We start from the raw sequence: 18,533 nt of genomic DNA, 5'->3' as shown, positions 1-18,533 counted from the left end.
CATCACCTATAAAATGCTCTTCAATCATTTGCCTGCGTTCTTTGTCAGCCTTCCAAAACTAAAGCCGCTGCAACCCAGAAGGCATCACAAGTTCCACGTTGTTCCCAGTTCTTTGAAACATTTTGCCATTCTTGCAATATCTCCTGGTCCCTTCTCGTGGAAGTGTGGACGTGTATCTGTAGTTGGCTCTTTCCTAAATCCTTGGCAAGATTGGTATTAAATGTTGAACTTGACAGCTTCCACACAAATGAATACAAAATGGTTTAACTGCCAGGGTTTTCCATGCGCAGAGCCACAGAGCAAAAGTGTATCCAGTGATACACTTACTCCTGTTGCAAGTGATTTAAACATGATTGAATTTACTGAGGCATGAAGGATTAGACTGAGAACTAATTGTATGGCCTTGACATGTATTCTTCTTTGTTCAAATAGTTGAATTGTAGTATAATTGAGGGGTTTGGAATGATTAAGGTAATAGAAACAGCATGAATAGAAGTATCAGTAATGGAAACAACAGTAATGGAAATCAAACTAATTTCCATGCATAACCTGGTGCCTTTTGGTAGGAAGAATGAGAAGACATAATTGGAAAATAAGAGATTAAATTGAAATAAGGACCCAAAGGGATCTTGGATATTTAATATAAAAACACTAAAATAAGGCCATAAAAAGGCAAATGTAACACAGGAATTTTTTCAATACAAAATTATTCTAAACATGGGTAGAACCATGGTTGATCTGCACCTGGAATGCTGGTTTCCTCTTACATTTCTGGTCTTCGTTATTTAAAATGGTCACAGAGGGACTCAGAATTACAGAAAAAATATTACTTCTTTACCTCTTCTTGTTTAAGAAAGAACTGCAGATACTGGTAAAAGTGGTGAAGGTAGACAAAAAATGCTGGAGAAACTCAGCGGGTGAAGTAGCATCTATGGAGAGAAGGAATTGGCGACGTTTCGGGTCGAGACCCTACTTCAGACCTGAAATGTCGTCAGTTCCTTCTCTCCATAGATGCTGCCTCACCCGCTGTATTCCCCCCTCTTCCTTGTGCTCACCTGAAATTGTACCCATTTCTCCCCATCCCTCCCCTCAGGCTTTACAATTCACAATTCTTCTCTCCTTATATTATATTGTTAATTTTTTCATCTTTTGACTTTGTTCAACCATCTGCCTCTCAAAAAATCCCCCTCACCTGTATCCACCTATCACTTGCCAAGCTTTGTCCTGGCCCTCCAGAATGTCCAGAAGGACCTCCTCTTTTACAGCATTCTCCCCCTCCTCACCACGATCAGTTTGAAGAAGGATCTTGTCTTGAAATGTCACCTATCCATGACCTCGAGAGGTGCTCCCTAACCCATTGAGTTACTTCAGCACTTTGCGTGTTTTTCTTTGTAAACCAGTATCTCCAGTTCCTTGTTTCTGCAGGATTTAAGTAAATCGTCTGTGTCTGGGAACAACGTTTCCACATGTGGTTAGAACAAGTATATAAGGCCCTTAAGCATATCATAAATGGTTGGATTTTTGGAACTTCAAAACAAGTCACATACATAGATCGAAGAAAAAACACAATGAATCCCAAAGGAAAAATGAGTAAAACAATGTACTGAAATCTAATGTGAACGGGTGATCGATGGTCAGCGTCGACTTGGTGAGCCAAAGGCCTGTTTCCATGCTGTATCTCTAAACTAAGCTGATATAATTACAACCTAGACATCTGGATTATATGCCTGGGAGAGGATACGGACGGTGGCTTGTTTATGCTGTCAGTGGATTTGAAAGAATATTTGGAGATGACAGTGGTGCTACTCCTCCAGGGCTCTGAAAACCAGTCGTAGGTAGTTGATGTTCTGACGTCTACAGGAAGGCAAGGATCACTGATAACCAGTAGACCTTGAGCTTTGTACTGAGTTTGAGGTCTAAACTACAAACAGTCTTCTTCAGACATCCAAAACCTCTGCTGATACCCTGAAGGTAAGGAGCGGCAGGGTGGTGCAGCGGCAGAGTTGCTGCCTCACAGCGCCAGAGACCCGAGTTCGATCCTGACTACAGGTCCTGACTGTATAACGTTTGTACCTTCTCCCCGTGACCTGCGTGGGTATTCTCCGGGTGCTCCGGTTTCCTTCACAGTCCAAAGATCTACCGATTTGTAGGTTAATTGCCTTGGTAAAATTTTAAATTAAACCTATGTCCTCTCGTTTAGATTCCCCTATCCTGGGTAAAAGACTCTGTGCATTCACCCTATCTATTCTTCATGATTTCACCCACGGCTATAAAATCACCCTCAGCCCCCTGCCCTTCAACGTTCTGGCAACATCCTCATATTTCTTCTCTGCATGCTTTCTAGCTTAATTACATCTTAAAATATAACTGGTTTTGATAACAGCGATGTTGAAGACCACGCCCCTCACCTGTATCAATCTATTACTTTCCAGCCTTTGTGCTGCACCTCCTCTCTTCCAGTCCCCCCCCCCTTACAATAAGTCTGAAGTAGAGTCCTAACTCAAAATGTCACCTATCCATGTTCTCCAGAGATGTTGCCTGATCCACGAAGTTATTCCAGCACTTGTTATCTTTAAAAGCATTGTACAGATTTAGGAGCAAGGCATCTCCTGCTCTTCTTCAGGATCTTGGTGAAATACCTGATGTACCACTTTCACTCTAGTGTTTGGATGCTACTTAACATATGGAAGGTAGGGCAGAGATGTGGAGCTGACCATTGTGATCTTGCTGCAGCCTCCTGTCTTGAAGTATGTTGACACTGCAATGTGGGAAGAAAAAATACAGCTCAAATCACATTGAAGCTTATTTATCATCCAAGGATTCCGCACAGGGACAGATCTATTGAGCCCGTTCTGGCAATCTGACACCCTATTTTACTAAACTTACATTAACCTTATTTACCATATTCTCCCCACAATTCTCATCAGCTCCCCTCAGATTCTACCACTCACCTATTGAATAGTAGTAATTTACAGTCGCTGATTACCCAACCAAAGAAACCAGAGCACCCGGAGGAAAAGCATGCAGTCACAGGGAGCAGACAGATGGTGCCTGAGGTTAGCATTGAACCCGGGTCGCCGAGGTACCATGAGGCAGCAGCTGTTCCAATGTGCCACCCGTCGTATGCTCATTTAAAATAACTTCCATGATTATTACTGTAGGATTAAATTAAAAAGCCTATTTAGTATTTGAAATTATTCTAGTTTGTCTGCAGCAATTACTTCCAAACTCTCAAGCGCACCTTGGTATAACCAAGCATAAAAAAAAGTTAGAAACTGCAGATGCTGTTTTACAATAGAAGAGGTATCTCAGCGGGTCAGGCAGCATCTCGGTTCTGACCCACAACATCAACCCTTGTTTCTATCCAGTGATGCTGCCTGACCTACTGAGTCACTCCAGCACTTTGTGTCTAACTTCCGCATTTCAGGAGAACATGGATAGGCGATATTTTGAGTCGGTGCCCTTCTTCAGACCCCAGACATTCACACTAGATGAACTAAGTGTATGTTGAGATGAACCAGTGTTTACAGAAGTTTTCATTTGGAGCAACATAATCCTTTCAACCAAGTACTGTTGCTATTTGCCAGTGTTAGTCCACTACCTGGACTTGGATGATAATCATTGTAAGTTGTCATTGCTTTTCTTTTGATGTCTTACTTCCGACAGGCCTGTCCACTTGGTTATGCCTTTCAAAAGGGACCCTGTAATGTTTTTTGACACAGTTCTCTGCAAAACTTTGCTATTCATTTCGTAAACAGGTCTTGAATCTGATCCAGATGTCTTTGCTCCGCACACCAGCTTTACAAATGAACTCTGTAAATGCAAAAATCTGTGACAGTATTTGGTACTTCGCCATTTGTTAAAGTGGTAAACAATGCTGCCAAACCTCGTGGGATGCCATTGCCAAACCGTTTCTGATCTGTTGGTGTCTGTGTAGTCTTCCCTTTTTCAAACTTCCAGTTTTTCTCTCCGATATGATACAATCATTTTTTTTTGGTGGGGTGTGCTTTCATAGTTACATCTACAACATTGCTCTGATCCTATCCAACAGACTTAATATTTCCTCAGTAAATAGGTTAGAAAAGAAGGCATGTATTTATAGGGTGCCTTTTGTAGTTGTCCCCAAATGCTATGCAAACATTCCGGTAATTTTGAGTAGAGGTTACACTGTAATGCAGAAATTTGCACATAGTCACCCCCCGTAAATAATAACATGATATATGCTTAAGCTTGCTTATGCCAAAGTGTGCATGAAAGTGTGTATAAATGTATAATCTATTCTCATGATCAGAAAAGATGCTCCCAACTTCAATTTGCCCGAAATATTGTCAGAAATGTCTAACAATGCTTCAGCATCAACGAGGACTATTTAAAAAAAAATGATGAGTCCTTTCGGAATTCCACTTCACCATTCTGCTTGGGTAGCTTACAATCCAAAGGCATGAACATTGAATTCTCCAATTTTAAATAACACCCTCCCTCTTCCCCCCCCCCCTTTATCCTGTACCCTCACCCCATCCCTGTGCTTATCCTTTTCTCCGACTATCCTGACCACTTTTCCCCCACCCCTCTCCCCTTCTACTGTTAACCTTCGCTCTGGCATTGGATTTCACTTCACTTCTCTCGTTATCCAACACCCTTTTCTCTCCTTTTCTCCTCTAGCCTTTGTCAACCCATCTGCCAAACAACCCACCCCCCCCCTCACATGTATCCACCTATTAGTTTGAAGAAGGGTCCCGACCTGAAACGTCTTCTATCCATGTTCTCCAGGGATGCTGCCTGACCCGCTGAGTTACTCCAGCACTTTGTGCCCACCTATCACTTGTACGGCTTTGTCCCATCTCTCCACCCCTATCATAATCAGTCTGCAGAGGCTCCCAACCCAAAGCATCATCTGCCCATGCTGCCTGACATGGAGAGTTCCTCTATTACTTTCTTCTTACTCAGTTTTCACTTGTCTTTTCCATTTAAATTAAACCTTCTATGATGTTGAAATCGGCTCCCACTTGAGCAATGCATGGATGTTAAATTTCTTAGTCATGTTCTCTGAACAATTTCTGTCTACGTCCATAACTCTGTTTGAAACTCTCCTTGATCCTGCTGCAATCTCTGACCATCTCTGGCCTGTAACACATCCCCAATTTTAATAGCTCCATCATAAATAACTAACTGTGCGTTAAGTTGCCAGAACTCCATGAACCTTTTTGCATCTCCTTTTATGAAGGTCCATTAAATTATCTCGTCAAGTCAAGTCAAGTTTATTCGTCACATACACATACGAGATGTGCAGTGAAATGAAAAGTGGCAATGCTCGCGGACTTTGTGCAAAAAGACAAACAGACAAACTATAAACACAATCATAAACACACACATATTCTTTTACATATTAAATATTGGAAGGAAAAACGTTCAGTAAAGTTAGTCCCTGGTGAGATTTACAGTCCGAATGGCCTCTGGGAAGAAACTCCTTCTCTCCTTGATCTTGTATCCGTTGGTGCCGTGTTTTTGTTGCTATTGGGTCGCTAGTGCTGCCGAACACGGCAGGATTTACTGCATATTTTGTTCCCATTAAGCAGGAGATAGTGAGCCGCCTTCTAGATCTGTTGCGTCTTGAAGTTATTCCTTGAACTGCGTGATTGAAGTTATTCCTACCGGGATATCGGTTAAGGAATACCGTGATTTTAAGCTTGCGAAGTGGAGAAACGGCAATATTTTAATCATTTGTTGAAAGTGCTCTTACAAGATACTTTCAAATCTTTTACAGTGGAAAATTTTTATACAAATGCAAGTTGGTGCAAATTGCCAATTATTTTCAAAAACCATCTTGCTGCAAATTGCTTTGAAGGTTTTGTGTTGTGTAAGGTCTGCTGGTTGCATCGAAGATTATTGTAAAAGCAAAATGGTAATTAGTTTGAGGGCAAATTATATTAAGTGTGAAAATCTATTGTTTGTCATCGGCCATTGTCTTCAAAAATTGACAACTGACAATGTTTAAATAGATATTTAATTTATGTAATTCAAACAGTGTATCTTTGTAATATGACATAGGTTAAAATATGTTTCATCTTTAGGTTTTGAATAAATATTATTATATGGTGCCGATTGAATGATTGATTGAAAGAAACAGCATGGAAACATGCTCTTCAGACTACCGAGTCCACACCATCATTGTTCTTGGTTATCCAACAGGCGCATCCACTCCCTACACATTCAGGGCAATTTATAGAAATCAATTAACCTACAAACCTGCACGTCTTTGGGATGTGGGAGGAAACCCGAAGGAAACCCATGAGATCACAAGGAGAACATGCAAACTCCACACAGACAGTACCCGAGTTCAGTATCGAACCTGGGACTCTGGCACTGTGAGGCAGCAGCGCTACCAGCTGCGCCACTGTGCCACCCAAATAGAAAATGTCGAAGTTTAGAATTTCTGTTACTTGGACATGTTCATGTGTTGTAAACCACATAATTCTCAGTGTAATCCTTTATAAATTCCCATCATATTCAATGGTCAGCTATTGAATCTGATTAGTAAGATATGTAGCTAACCATGAGTTTATCCCACCCATCCAATGAGGTGTTTGAAGAGCAGATAGACACAAAAATCTGGAGTAACTCAACGGGTCAGGCAGCATCTTTGGAGAAAGGTGATATTTGGGTCGAGACCCTTCATCAGACTGAGAGTCAGGGGAGAGGGAAACAGGAATCCTTGAAGAGGACTGTTTATGCATCACAAGTTATCTGCCGTTGCCACTGAAGCATAAATTTAGATTAATTTCTACCCTTGGAATCTAGAAGATCAGAGATTAAGTCTGACAATTAACTGCATCGAGGCAGATATTTGATTCAGGCCCATAACATTACCAATAAACCATTTCTGATCAGTCATTGACCTGAAATGAAAAATGTTCTCTCTCACAAAGCAACCTGACCTGCTGGGTACTTCCAGCTTTTTCTGATTTTATTAATCTTTTTTCAGCTGTGAACTATATTCTGCACTCTGCACCCATTGTTCTGTCTGTTGTACTTGAGTTTGACTTGATTGTATTTATGTATGGTACATCTGATCTGATGGGATGGAACGCAAAACAGATTTCATTGTACCTTGATATACGTGAGGTGACATTAATAAGCTTCAACCTAAAGTCTGTAATCTCCTAATTATTAGTAGATTCCCACTTCAGTATCTTGATGGAAAAAATACATTATGTTTGAATAAGTCCAACGGGTATAGAACTAAATAGGTATCTTGTGTCAACTGATGCTAAGCAGGGGAAAAAATATGCCTGATGCCTGAGTGTTATTCATTTCAAGAGTCAAGTGTGTTTTATTGTCAGATGTCACAGAAAAAATGTTCAGTTTGTGTATATAAACATATATACACCTATACATGCATGCACACGCATGCACACACACACGCACATATGCACGCATATACATGTACATCTATAGACACGCACACACACGTACACACATGCACACGTACACATAAAAACAACCAACAATAGTGCAAAAAAGACACATTTTCCCCCACATACAATTTATACTGCTCTTGTTCTTAATGTTTGTTCTTGCTCAGTTCAGTAATTACAGCTGCTGTTCATTTTGATCTTATGCTGCAGGTGATGCTGGCTGCCTCTTACTGGTCACTGCTCGCTCCAGCCATCGAGATGGCAGAATCTTCAGGGAGCTACGGAGCGTTTGCCTTCTTTCCCGTGGGAGTGGGCTTCACGCTTGGAGCAGCCTTTGTTTATTTGGCTGATGCTCTGCTGCCCTCACTGGTGAGTGTGCATAAATCACTTTCAATCTACAGGCTTCCCTGGTGTGCAAACATTTATTTTCTGGCGCATAGAACTGTTTGGCATTCCCAGAGGGGGAAAAAGAAGAGGAAATATGTGGGAAAATTTTAATAAAAATAATCGGAGAGGCCTGAAAGTGTTGAGTTACTTTATCTGAAGACAATTTTGTAACATGCACAGAAATCAAACTAAAAGTGCTAGCTTAACTGCTCGTATACGATTTAAAATATTGCTGTGAGATATTATTCTGAATGAATGTTTGATTGGACTTTTTCACTGAACTGAGAACATTCTCTGCAGACAGGATGGGTTACAGTGTAAAATCACCAAAGGGAATTGACTGTCCAGGCATCCTCCTCATCTTCAGGAGGCCTCTGAGAGATGGAGTGCAGAGGCATTAAGCAAGATATTCTCTACTCCCTTAAAGATAGGCGCAAAATGCTGGAGTAACTGAGTGGGTCAGGCAGCACCTCTGGAGAAAAAGAATAGGTGATGCTTCAGGTCAGAACTCTTCTTCAGTCTCACTGTCTGGAGTCTGAAGAAGGGTTCTGACTCAAAATGTCACCTATTCTTTTCCACCAGAGATGCTGCCTGACCCGCTGCGTTACTCCAGCATTTTGTGTCTATATTCAGTATAAACCAGCATCTGCTGTTCCCTCCTACGCATTTTCTTTACTCCCTTACCTGTACAATAGATGAATACTAAACTTAACTAAGTGGATGCAATGACTGAGGACCATGGAGAAGATTAGATGTGTGTAGTATTGCAGGGGCGTTAGGGTGACATCCGTTAACTCTGTCCCCAGTCACTACATTCCCATCACAATTGAACCTCCAAGGTCAATAAAGGGTATAAACTGACAATGCTTCAACCTAACAACCTATTTGAATTTTCCAATGCAGTGTACACTTAATTGTGGAGTACCAGGATGTTTACAATGCGCTTCGTAGCTTAAAAAGTTCTTGGCTGTCTTGCCCTTTGTTGCCCGTATCCATTTTAAACTCACTGGTGCATTAAGTATTGAGTTTTATTATTGCTTTGTTGAATGGCATCATTTCTGCAGTGTTCGCTACTGTTGTGACTGAGATTGATATCACAGCACTCGCTGCATCTTTCTGGAGAATTTGCTCTGGAATTGAAAATGTTGTTATATTTTAAATAGACTCTCTTAACAGCATGTTACATGGTGCTGCTAAAATTGACGATAGATTGGTGATTGCTCACTTCAAGCTCCATTTCCTACTCATGGGGGGGAAGGGGGAGGGGGGGGGGGGCAAACTGGTCAGACACGTGTGGTTTTTCAGTTTATTTGTTTGATTCTGTTCAACAAAATGAAGCCAAGTGAAGGAAAGTTGGAAGTTTGGTCATAGATAGCAGATTTTGAAAGTAGCACCAAGATGCCATTGCTAAACGGTGGGCTGGAAGTTTGCTGTCTAAGTCGCTGTTTTAAAAACAGCCGAAAATGCCACAGAATGCTCATCTGCACAGTACTGCAGCTGCAAGATGATAATCTACATGCGGTCTCATTAGGCCCATTCTTATTCACGTGTGACCAAAAAGATGAAAATTTGTGGAATACGTCTCTTCTAATTCTGAAAGCATTACAGGTATATTGTTTTATCTTTAGGTTTTGAAATCAAGTGAAATTTTTAGATGTTATGCTGACAATGTTTGTTTAAGGTAGAGGTCAAATATCGACTGGTCACGTGTGTGACATCACATGGAAGCAGTTTACAAACTGCATTTTTAAAAGCTGGAATGTTCATACTTTAGCAGATGCATTATAGTTCTGTAGGTAGGAAAATAGCAATGAATAAGATGAATCTCTTATAAGAATTGTTTAATGTATTACTCTGGGATGACATCTGGTTGCGTGTGTGACATTTTGGTTCACTTTCCAAAGAATGGCCATTAGCTGATTGGTATGATTAAAATGAAGGGAACATCAATTTTAGATAAGGTTCAATGCGAAATTCAGTGCTTCAGACCAGGCATCTGCTTCATCTCCAAGAATGTTGACTTCCACTGTGGAAATGTCATCTGATTCTGTCCCATCTCAACTCAGCTGCTGAAACCTTCAGCCTCTGGACTTGAATGCGGCATTGTTCCCTTGCTTGTGTCCCATTCTCACTTCTACTTGCACACAACTTAACCAACTGCAACCTAATTTCAACCCAGTCCAATTCTGCCCAGTGTTCACTGATCTGTTTGATATCCTTTCTGGCAACCTCACTAAGTTTGTTCTGATGTCTCCCATAACACATTTCATTTGATAATACTTCTTTAAAGTGCAGAGTGGTGGGTGCCTGGATTGCGCTGCCAGGGGTAGCGGCTGAGGCATATACGATAGTGGCATTTAAGAGGCCGTTAGGTAGGCACATGGATATGGTGGGATGTGGATCACGTGCAGTCAGAGGAGATTAGTTTGACCTGGCATCATGTTCGGCATGGCAAGGTGGGCCGAAGGGCCTGTTCTAAGTGACGGGATGTTGAAAATACAATCTAAAAAATATTGAAAATATATTTTGCATTTGTATTAAACCTTGGGAGTATAAATTGGGTGTTGAAATCCAAAATGATTCTGAACCATCTGTTATTGAGACCAGAATGCCCACCCATGAGCAGGAAGTGGAGCTTGCAGTGAACAATCACCAATCAGTGTCTATTTTAGCAGAACTGTATAACACGCTGTTAAGAGAGTCTATTTAAACGATAACAAAATTTGCATTTCCAAAGAGAGCAAATTCTCCAGAAAGACTCAGTGGAGGATATTAAAGACATTGAGTGTGATATCAATCCCAGTCATAACAGCAGTGAACACTGCAGAAATGGTCCATGAGGGCATTTCTGGCTGAGAATTGTGATGTTATCGGATGCTGTTTGATTCTTGTGCTCCAGTGTCAGAACTTGATTCTCGATTCTGACTGGTAATAAGGTCACAGCTGTCCAATTAATAGAAAATGAAGTTACTTCACATCAATTTGATTGCCCCAGCACAGAGGCAGTCTTAATAAAGAATAGAATATTGGCGATGGAAAGACATTGAAAATCACCCAGTTGTTTGTCATTTGAAAAATAAATGTGGTGCTTTCCACCATCATAAGTATAATAATAAAATATAGCCTCAGGTTTTAAAGAAGTGGGTTTTTTTGTTCAAATATTAGTGGATTGGCACTTTTTCAGCAGAGAATAGCCATTTTACTTCAAAGGAATTCAACAAAAAGATTGCTATCTTGTGGTGGGGACAGCTGTTTCTCTTTATATTATACCTAGATCTAATGTAGACAATTACACGGACAAAAATGATGGTTTGCTTCCAGGTACGAATTAATTATTCTTGCCTGTAATCAGATTTTCTTGGAATTTATATTGTAAAAAGTGCAAGGTTTATATTCAGTGATTTAAACTGTGCTCATTTTCTGCCCCCAGGATAACTCAGTCTGTGTTCAGTCTCTCCGCTGATCAAGAGTTTTCCCACTGCTCTGTATTTTTTCCGTTCAGTGAATGTGAGCTATAATTTGCAAAGGATTTGTTGAAATATAGATATGTTTTGCCTTCTGGGGGTTCTCCAAACCAAGGACCGCACATCACGTTTTTTACTGATAAATCCAATTTAACAATTCAACAGTAGCAGGGATTGTTATAGACTCTTTATTATTGTCACATGTACCGAGATGGAGTGAAAAACTTTCCTCGCTTGCAGTTCACTTAAATCACACCATACACGCGTACAATCGAACCATAAACAGGTACAAGATAGAGAAAAATAACATGAGTGCAGAACGTAGTGTTACATTGCTACAGTGCTCCGCAGCTGATAAAGTGCAGAATTTAAAAAAGTGAGGAGCTGCAATGAGGTAGGATGCGGAGATCAGACCCGTAGCTTATGAGAGGTCTGTTCAGTAGACTGGTAACAAGGGGGGAAAGCTGTTCCTGCATCTAGTTTACGCTGAGAGTGGTGACAATGGTATCAGCTGGAATGAGTGAGTCAACATGACCAGCGATCAATGCTTGAGGTCTGGAGGCAGTTGCGACCGGTTGAGTTAAACAGATAATCACATTTAAGTATCAAGTTAACCAGAGTGTATTTTTTCGGGATTTCTTATAGATATTTCGTATGCACATCCCATGCACATCTTAACTTGCCAGAAGGGAATTAAGCGAGCTGTTACTTTCACTATGTCTTGGTTCTCGAAGGGCCGAATGGCCTACTCCTGCACCTATTGTCTATTGATGACCATCAAGATCACTATGGTTAGATCTTGTTCAGCTCATACTTAAAATAATGTTCAGAAATACCTGTGTTATCCACACTCCAAGAATTTTGCAAGTACTTGGGCATCTTGAGGAATTTAAAGGAAAATGTAAAAGCTTTACAGGAAACATTTAACTTTACAGTGCCTTGCACATCACTAAGTATTTCTGTTTTCTGTCATTCTTTGCCCTGACATACAAATTACCATCTATTATCATTATTGCTCTTAAAATGGTTGGCAGTGGAAAGCTTAAGGATAGCTGATGTTAAAATCAAGTCATACACATGGCAAGTTGTATAATAAGACCATAAGACATAGGAGCAGACTTAGGGCATTCAGCCCATCAAGTCTGGTCTGCCATTCGATCGTGGCTGATCTATTTTTTCCCCTCGACTCCATCCTCCCGTAAACCTGACACATTACTAACCAGAACCTATCAATCTCTACTTTTAAAAAAAACAATGATTGGCTTGCACAGTTGCCTGTGGAGATGAATTCCACAAATTCACCACCCTCTGGTTAATGAAATTCCTCCTCCGGCAGTCCTTCACTATATCTTTGTCATTTAATTTTCTTCCTGAACAAGTCTGTGTCCAAAAAATTGATTAAACGCAGTATTCTATTTGGTTACAATCGTGACTACTAAGTCTCACAATCCATGCCTGCCAATAGTTAATTGATTTAGGTTAGAATGATTTAAGAAAGAAATCATGCTAACTTCCAGTGATATGTATATGAGAATACCCTTCTGAACACCAACACTGTTAATCATTTGTCATTTAATAAAACAAACAATTTTCTATTTTTACCAAAGTAGATAACTTCCATTTTTCCAATTTATACTCCATTTTTTGTGACACCCCCCATTCATTTACAGCATATTAAGGAGGCCATTCAACCCAAGATAATCTTTACTGGCTATTAGAGTATTCTCTTTAGTTTAATTTCTCCCTTTATCTTTAACTAGACCAAGTGCTGACCCGTTGGGTCTGATCCGTGCGGTTGTGGGGTGGGAGGCGGCATGCAGCGTCACACACACTAACTATCCCCCCCCCCCCCGCACTCACGCTAATTACCCCCCTTGATATTATATTAATATTATTAATTTGCTCCTTTTACCCCATAACCACCGTATCTACTGACGCATAGCCCCCAACTTGCAGTCACATCTAGAGAGGGAGGGGGGGCGGGGTTAGAGAGTGAGGGCAGAGAGAGAAGGGGCAGAGACAGAGAGAGAGACAGAGACACAGAGAGGGGCAAGAGGGATGGGGGGTGGAGAGGAGGAGAAGAGGGAGGGTGGGTGAGGGGGGAAAGGTGGGGGAGGAGGGGAGGAGAGAGAGAGGGTGAGAGTGAGGGGGTGCTGAGAGGGGGGGTGAGGGGGAGAGGTGGGGAGCAGGGAGGGGGAGGGAAGAGGGTAGGGGGTGTGGAGGGGAGGGGTTTAGGGAGGGAGGGAGGGTGGGGGAGGGGATGGAGAGAAGGAGGGGAGAGAGAGGGGGAGAGAGGGGGGGAGAGAGGGGGAGAGGGGGAGGAGAGAGGGGGAGGGGGGAGAGGGGGAGAGAGAGGGTGTGCTGAGAGGGGGGTGAGGTGAGGGGAGGGGGAGAGGTGGGGAGCAGGGAGGGGAGGGAGGGTGGAGGGAAGGGGGTAGGGGTGTGTGGAGGGGAGGGGGGCTTAGGGGATGGACGGTGGGGGAGGGGATGGAGGGGAGGAGAGGGAGAAAAAGAGGGGAGAGAGGGGGGGGAGAGGAGAGGAGAGGGGGGGAGAGGAGAGGGGGAGGGAGAGGGAGGAGAGGAGAGGGGGGAGAGGAGAGGGGGCGGGAGAGGAGGGGGGGGGAGAGGGGAGGGGGGGAGAGGAGAGGGAGAGAGGGGAGAGGGGGGAGAGAGGAGGGGGGAGAGAGGGGGGAGAGAGGGGGGAAGAGAGGAGGGGGGAGAGGGGGGGGGGCTGAGGGGGGGAGAGAGGAGAGGGAGGGGGGGAAGGGGAGAGAGGAGGGGGGGAGAGAGGAGAGGAGGGAGGAGAGGAGGGAGGGGAGGAGAGGAGGGGGGAGAGAGGAGAGGAGGGAGGAGAGGAGGGGGGAGAGAGAGGAGGGGGGGGGGAGAGGAGAGGGGGTGATGGGGAGAGGGGGAGAGAGAGAGGAGGGGGGAGAGAGAGAGAGAAAGGGAGAGAGACGGGGGGAGAGAGAGAGAGAGAAAGAGAGAGGGATAGGGAGAGAGAGAGAGGTGGGGAGAGAGAGGAGGGGAGAGAGAGCTAGGGTGCCTTTTTACTTCAACCTAAACAACCATTTGCAGGCAGTGCTTTTTTCCCTCAAACTAACCATATTTTCATTTTCAAACCACATTATGGGTACTCACAGCTGTGGAGACATTTGTTCAGTGTTATTCAGAGCTCTGATTGAGGCACACCACTTGCAGAGACTGATTGAGGCACACCACTTCCTGGTTTTATAGTCCCTCCCCCTCCTTCCAGCAGGGGCAGCAGAGAGAATGGGGAATTTTGTAAAAACATTAATATCTCTGTCATTTTTCATCGACGGGAAAAATACACGGCACACATGTGGCGGAGGGGGGCTCTGAGCGAGGTGGCCAAAAATGACGGCCGTAGGTGGCGGCGTTCTCTCGGAAATCGCAGCACAGAAGGCCAAAAGCTGTCAAGAACAGAGATTTAGTAATATAGATAGATATAGATCATGAATTGTTGGAACCCAACAGTGATCTCATGGCATCTCAACATTGCAACCACATCTCCCTAGAAATTATTAAACCTATTTGATGCTATTTCTGTCAATGCTGCCTTGCTAGATAGATTTATGTCAATCCACCTTGCTAAGAATTCTGTGCACATTACGCACAAGAATTTAGTATTATGTTGGCTGTTTTAAACCATCTGAACGTGCAAATGTTTATACACACAATCCTTATCTGACAGGTTGCTTTCCATTACTCATGGTGTTATCTTGCACTATTACCTTGTTCTTTAGCTCTCTAAGTTTCCTCTCACCTGACCCCAGCTTGTCTCCCCAAATGTTTATTTATGGCCTGATCTTCTGTCCTTGCTGTTCGGCTTGCTCGGGCTCTGGTCTGATCTGAATGAAAGCTTTATTTTTTACAAAAATAAACTTTATTCCGAATAAAAAATATATACAAAACAAGAACTATGCAAAAACTTTGCACACATTCTCAGTGTCTACAAATTCAACAGTCATACTCAGTAGTCTTCACACATATCTTGAAACAAATGAAATCAACCCAGTGGAACAGTCTGAAGAAGGATCCTGACTCAAAACGTCATCGATACGTGTTCTTCAGAGATATTCCCTCACCCACTGAGTTACTCCAGTACGTTGTGTCCTTTTGTGTAAACAAGCGTCTGCTGTTTCTTGTTTCTACCAGTGGAACAGCCCCCTCTTTCTCCTGGACTACCAGATCTGTATGAATCAAAACCCATTTCTCTGACACCAATCTTTTTGAGCCACGGATTCAATCTTCTGAGGCCTATGCCTATTTGTGTATGATTTAGGTAGTGATCCATAAATTCTTAGTTATGTGATGTTGCTTTATAATTTGAACCCTGGCAGAGCATCCGAGTGTGTAGGATAGTGTTAGTGTACAGTGAGATTGCTGGTTGGCGTGAACACGGTGGGCCAAAGGGCCTGTTTCCATGCTGTGTGCCTAAAGTCTACAGTCCAAAGATACTGTACATGGACATCTTTTTCTTCATCAAATTTATTCAAAAAGCAGGCAGTGTTGGTTAATTACCTCTGTAAAAAATAATTACCCCGAATGTGAAGGGAGTGAATGAGAAAATGGGATCTTAGAATTAATGTGAACCGGTGATTGATGGTCGGCATAGATTCGGTGGGCCAAAGGGTCTGTTTTCATGCTGTATCTCGAAACATCTCACCTGTAAAAGATCTAGATTTGATCACCATTTTCTGCTAAAATATGAATTCTCATCCAAAAGAGTATGTTTCCTCAAAACCATCTTGATATTTCCCAGGGTCCTACCTTCTATAGTTATCCAATATACCTTAGTCAAAATGTGAACACATACAGATGCTTTGGGGTTGGGTCCTGGGTGTGATGGTGAACAATGGGCTGTAATGCTATCTCACAGAGTGAAATAAATTGCATGTCGATTGACAATCCCTACATTGCACTTTGACTGAAGTGAGTTATTATCCTGGGTTTTGGAAGTGAGCAGGCGGTGGGACAGAAAAAAAAGAATGAGGGAAAATTGAGAAGAAAGAAGGAGGAAAATATATACCTGAAGTAAATTTAGTGTTTCGTAAACTCATCGATGTGATCATCGCCAGAAATCTTTTGGCACAACAAATTAAGTTAGGAATTGTAATCTCCATGAAACGTGTTGATTCATTGAACACCTCCAAGTATAAAATGGCAATGTGAAACTTATAGGATCGTGTGTAGAGCTATATATTGCTGCATGTCGGGTAGTTATTTGAACTGTCGGTTAAGATTAATGTGGGCTGTCAGCCTAGTTTGCAGATCAACTCTCAAGGTTGCCTTTGGACTTATATCTTTGGATGAATGGCATAAGATTTAATGTAACTGCAGCGATGAAGATTTTAGTGCTTGGAAAAAGTGTGTATGATACCAGTGGTTCCCTGTACAACCAAGGTGCTTACATGCAGCACTATCGAGGTGATATTCAGTTGCTGAGGATAGACAAAGAGTAACTCAGTGGGTCAGGCAGCATCTCTGGAGAAAATGGACGTGATGCTTTGGGTCGGGACCCTTCTTCAGCCTGAAGAAGGTCTGAAGAAGGGTCCTGACCTGAAACGTCACTTATTTTCTCCAGAAATGCTAAGGAAGGATTCTATGGTAGCGAGTCTGGGTTAAAACGTCTATGATACCCAGTCTGGGTTAAAATATATTGATTGATATATCTATATAACTTAAAGTCTCATCTTGACCACTTCCTATCGCTATGATTTTTGGCCATCTTACTCATAGTCCTCCTCCGCTGAGGCAGCCCCGAGGATTTTTCCGATTGATGAAAAATAAAAAAGTTATGAATGTTTAAAAAATCTTAAGATCAGCTGATTGGTCCTCTCGCCTGTCAATCACCATGTTGAAGGTAACGCCCCTTCTGGGGAGCCAGGAGTATGAAGCCCAAATGGTATGAAATTGTATTTGAATTTGGTGGCCTGCACTCTGCTTGAAATGGTATGAAATTGCATTTGAATTTGGTGGCCTGCACTCTGCTTGAAATGGTATGAAATGAATTTTGGCCTGCACTCTGCTTGAAATGGAATTTCAAGGAATGGCTGCGAGTGAACTGCCAACCCATCAGCCGTGAGCCAATCAACTGCCAGCCCAACAGCCGTGAGTGAGTGAACTGCCAGCCCACCATCCGTGAGTGAGTGAACTGCCAGCCCACCAGCCGTGAGTGAGTGAACTGCCATCCCACCGGCCGTGAGTGAGTGAACTGCCAGCCCACCTTTGGCCTACCTGAAACCACTCATCTCGGCCCATATGGCCCCTATTAGCCCAGAAACCAGTCCCTTTTGCCCAAAATGCATGTATTAGCCCAGGAGGAGCATTTTGGCCCAAAAGGCCCATGCCAGGCCAGGAAAAGTCCACAAAAAGTGCCTTTCACTGAGATTTCACCCAGATTTTTTTTGTCCCTGCGGCCCATCAGGCATGTACTAGCCCAGGAGGAGTTCCTTCGGCCCATCAGTAATTATTTCCCCTGTAAGTATTAAACCTCACTCCAGTATTTTTCTCCCTCCCTTCATTGGCTCCCTGTGAGATCCAGGCCAGGATAGACTTTCCACATTCATTGCTGTGATCTGTAGAAAAAGATGAAAAATGGCTAAAATTGATTCTCCACTCTCTCCCCCTTCTCTCTCAAAGAGTCTCTCACCTGTTTTGGGCAGAATTCCTGGCAGTTTCTGAGCTGCCAGCCCACCAGCCCTGAGTGACTGATCAGCCAGCTCGCCAGCCCTGAGTAACTGAGCTGCTAGCCCACCAGGCCTGCGTGACTGAGCTGCCAGCCCAAGAATCCATTCGATCCACAATGTCCATACTAGCCCCCCTGGAAACCTGTCCCTTTGGCCCACAACACCCATACTAGCGCTCCAGAAAGCCCCCCCCCCCTTCCCCCCCCCCCCCCCCCCCCCCCCCCCCCCCCCCCCCCCCCCCCCCCCCCCACTGGCCACCAATAATGGAATTGGTGGAGAGGTGGAATATTTTGTTGGGCGACCAGCCCTCCCGTGTGAATATGGGACCCAACCGGTCCCACTTAATCTAGTAATTGATATATATTGGACTGAAGATGGATATCGACCCGAAACATTCCTTCTCTCCAGAGATGCTGCCTGTCCTGCTGAGTTACTCCAGCATTTGTGTCTTTCTCCAGAGATGCTGCCTGACCCATTGAGCATTTTGTATCCATCTTTGGTGTAAACCAGCATCTGCAATTCCTCCTAATTTCAGTTGCCGAGGGTTTGTGAATAAT

At 43.1% G+C, this 18,533-nt stretch overlaps 1 protein-coding gene across 2 annotated transcripts in view; it reads left to right on the top strand.

Moving 5' to 3' along the window:
* slc39a11 (solute carrier family 39 member 11) overlaps positions 1-18,533 on the top strand; it is a 518,123-nt gene that overhangs the window by 30,826 nt on the left and 468,764 nt on the right. For both annotated transcript variants that reach the window (XM_033044305.1, XM_033044306.1), the window contains exon 3: positions 7,626-7,784. In XM_033044305.1, coding sequence (XP_032900196.1) covers positions 7,626-7,784 — 159 coding nt within the window. The remainder of the gene's footprint in view (positions 1-7,625; positions 7,785-18,533) is intronic.

This window comes from Amblyraja radiata, chromosome 26 (assembly GCF_010909765.2).
Source record: "Amblyraja radiata isolate CabotCenter1 chromosome 26, sAmbRad1.1.pri, whole genome shotgun sequence".
NCBI lineage: Eukaryota > Metazoa > Chordata > Chondrichthyes > Rajiformes > Rajidae > Amblyraja > Amblyraja radiata.
Note: the sequence above shows the minus strand (reverse complement) of the source record. Positions and strands in the feature narration are given on the sequence as shown.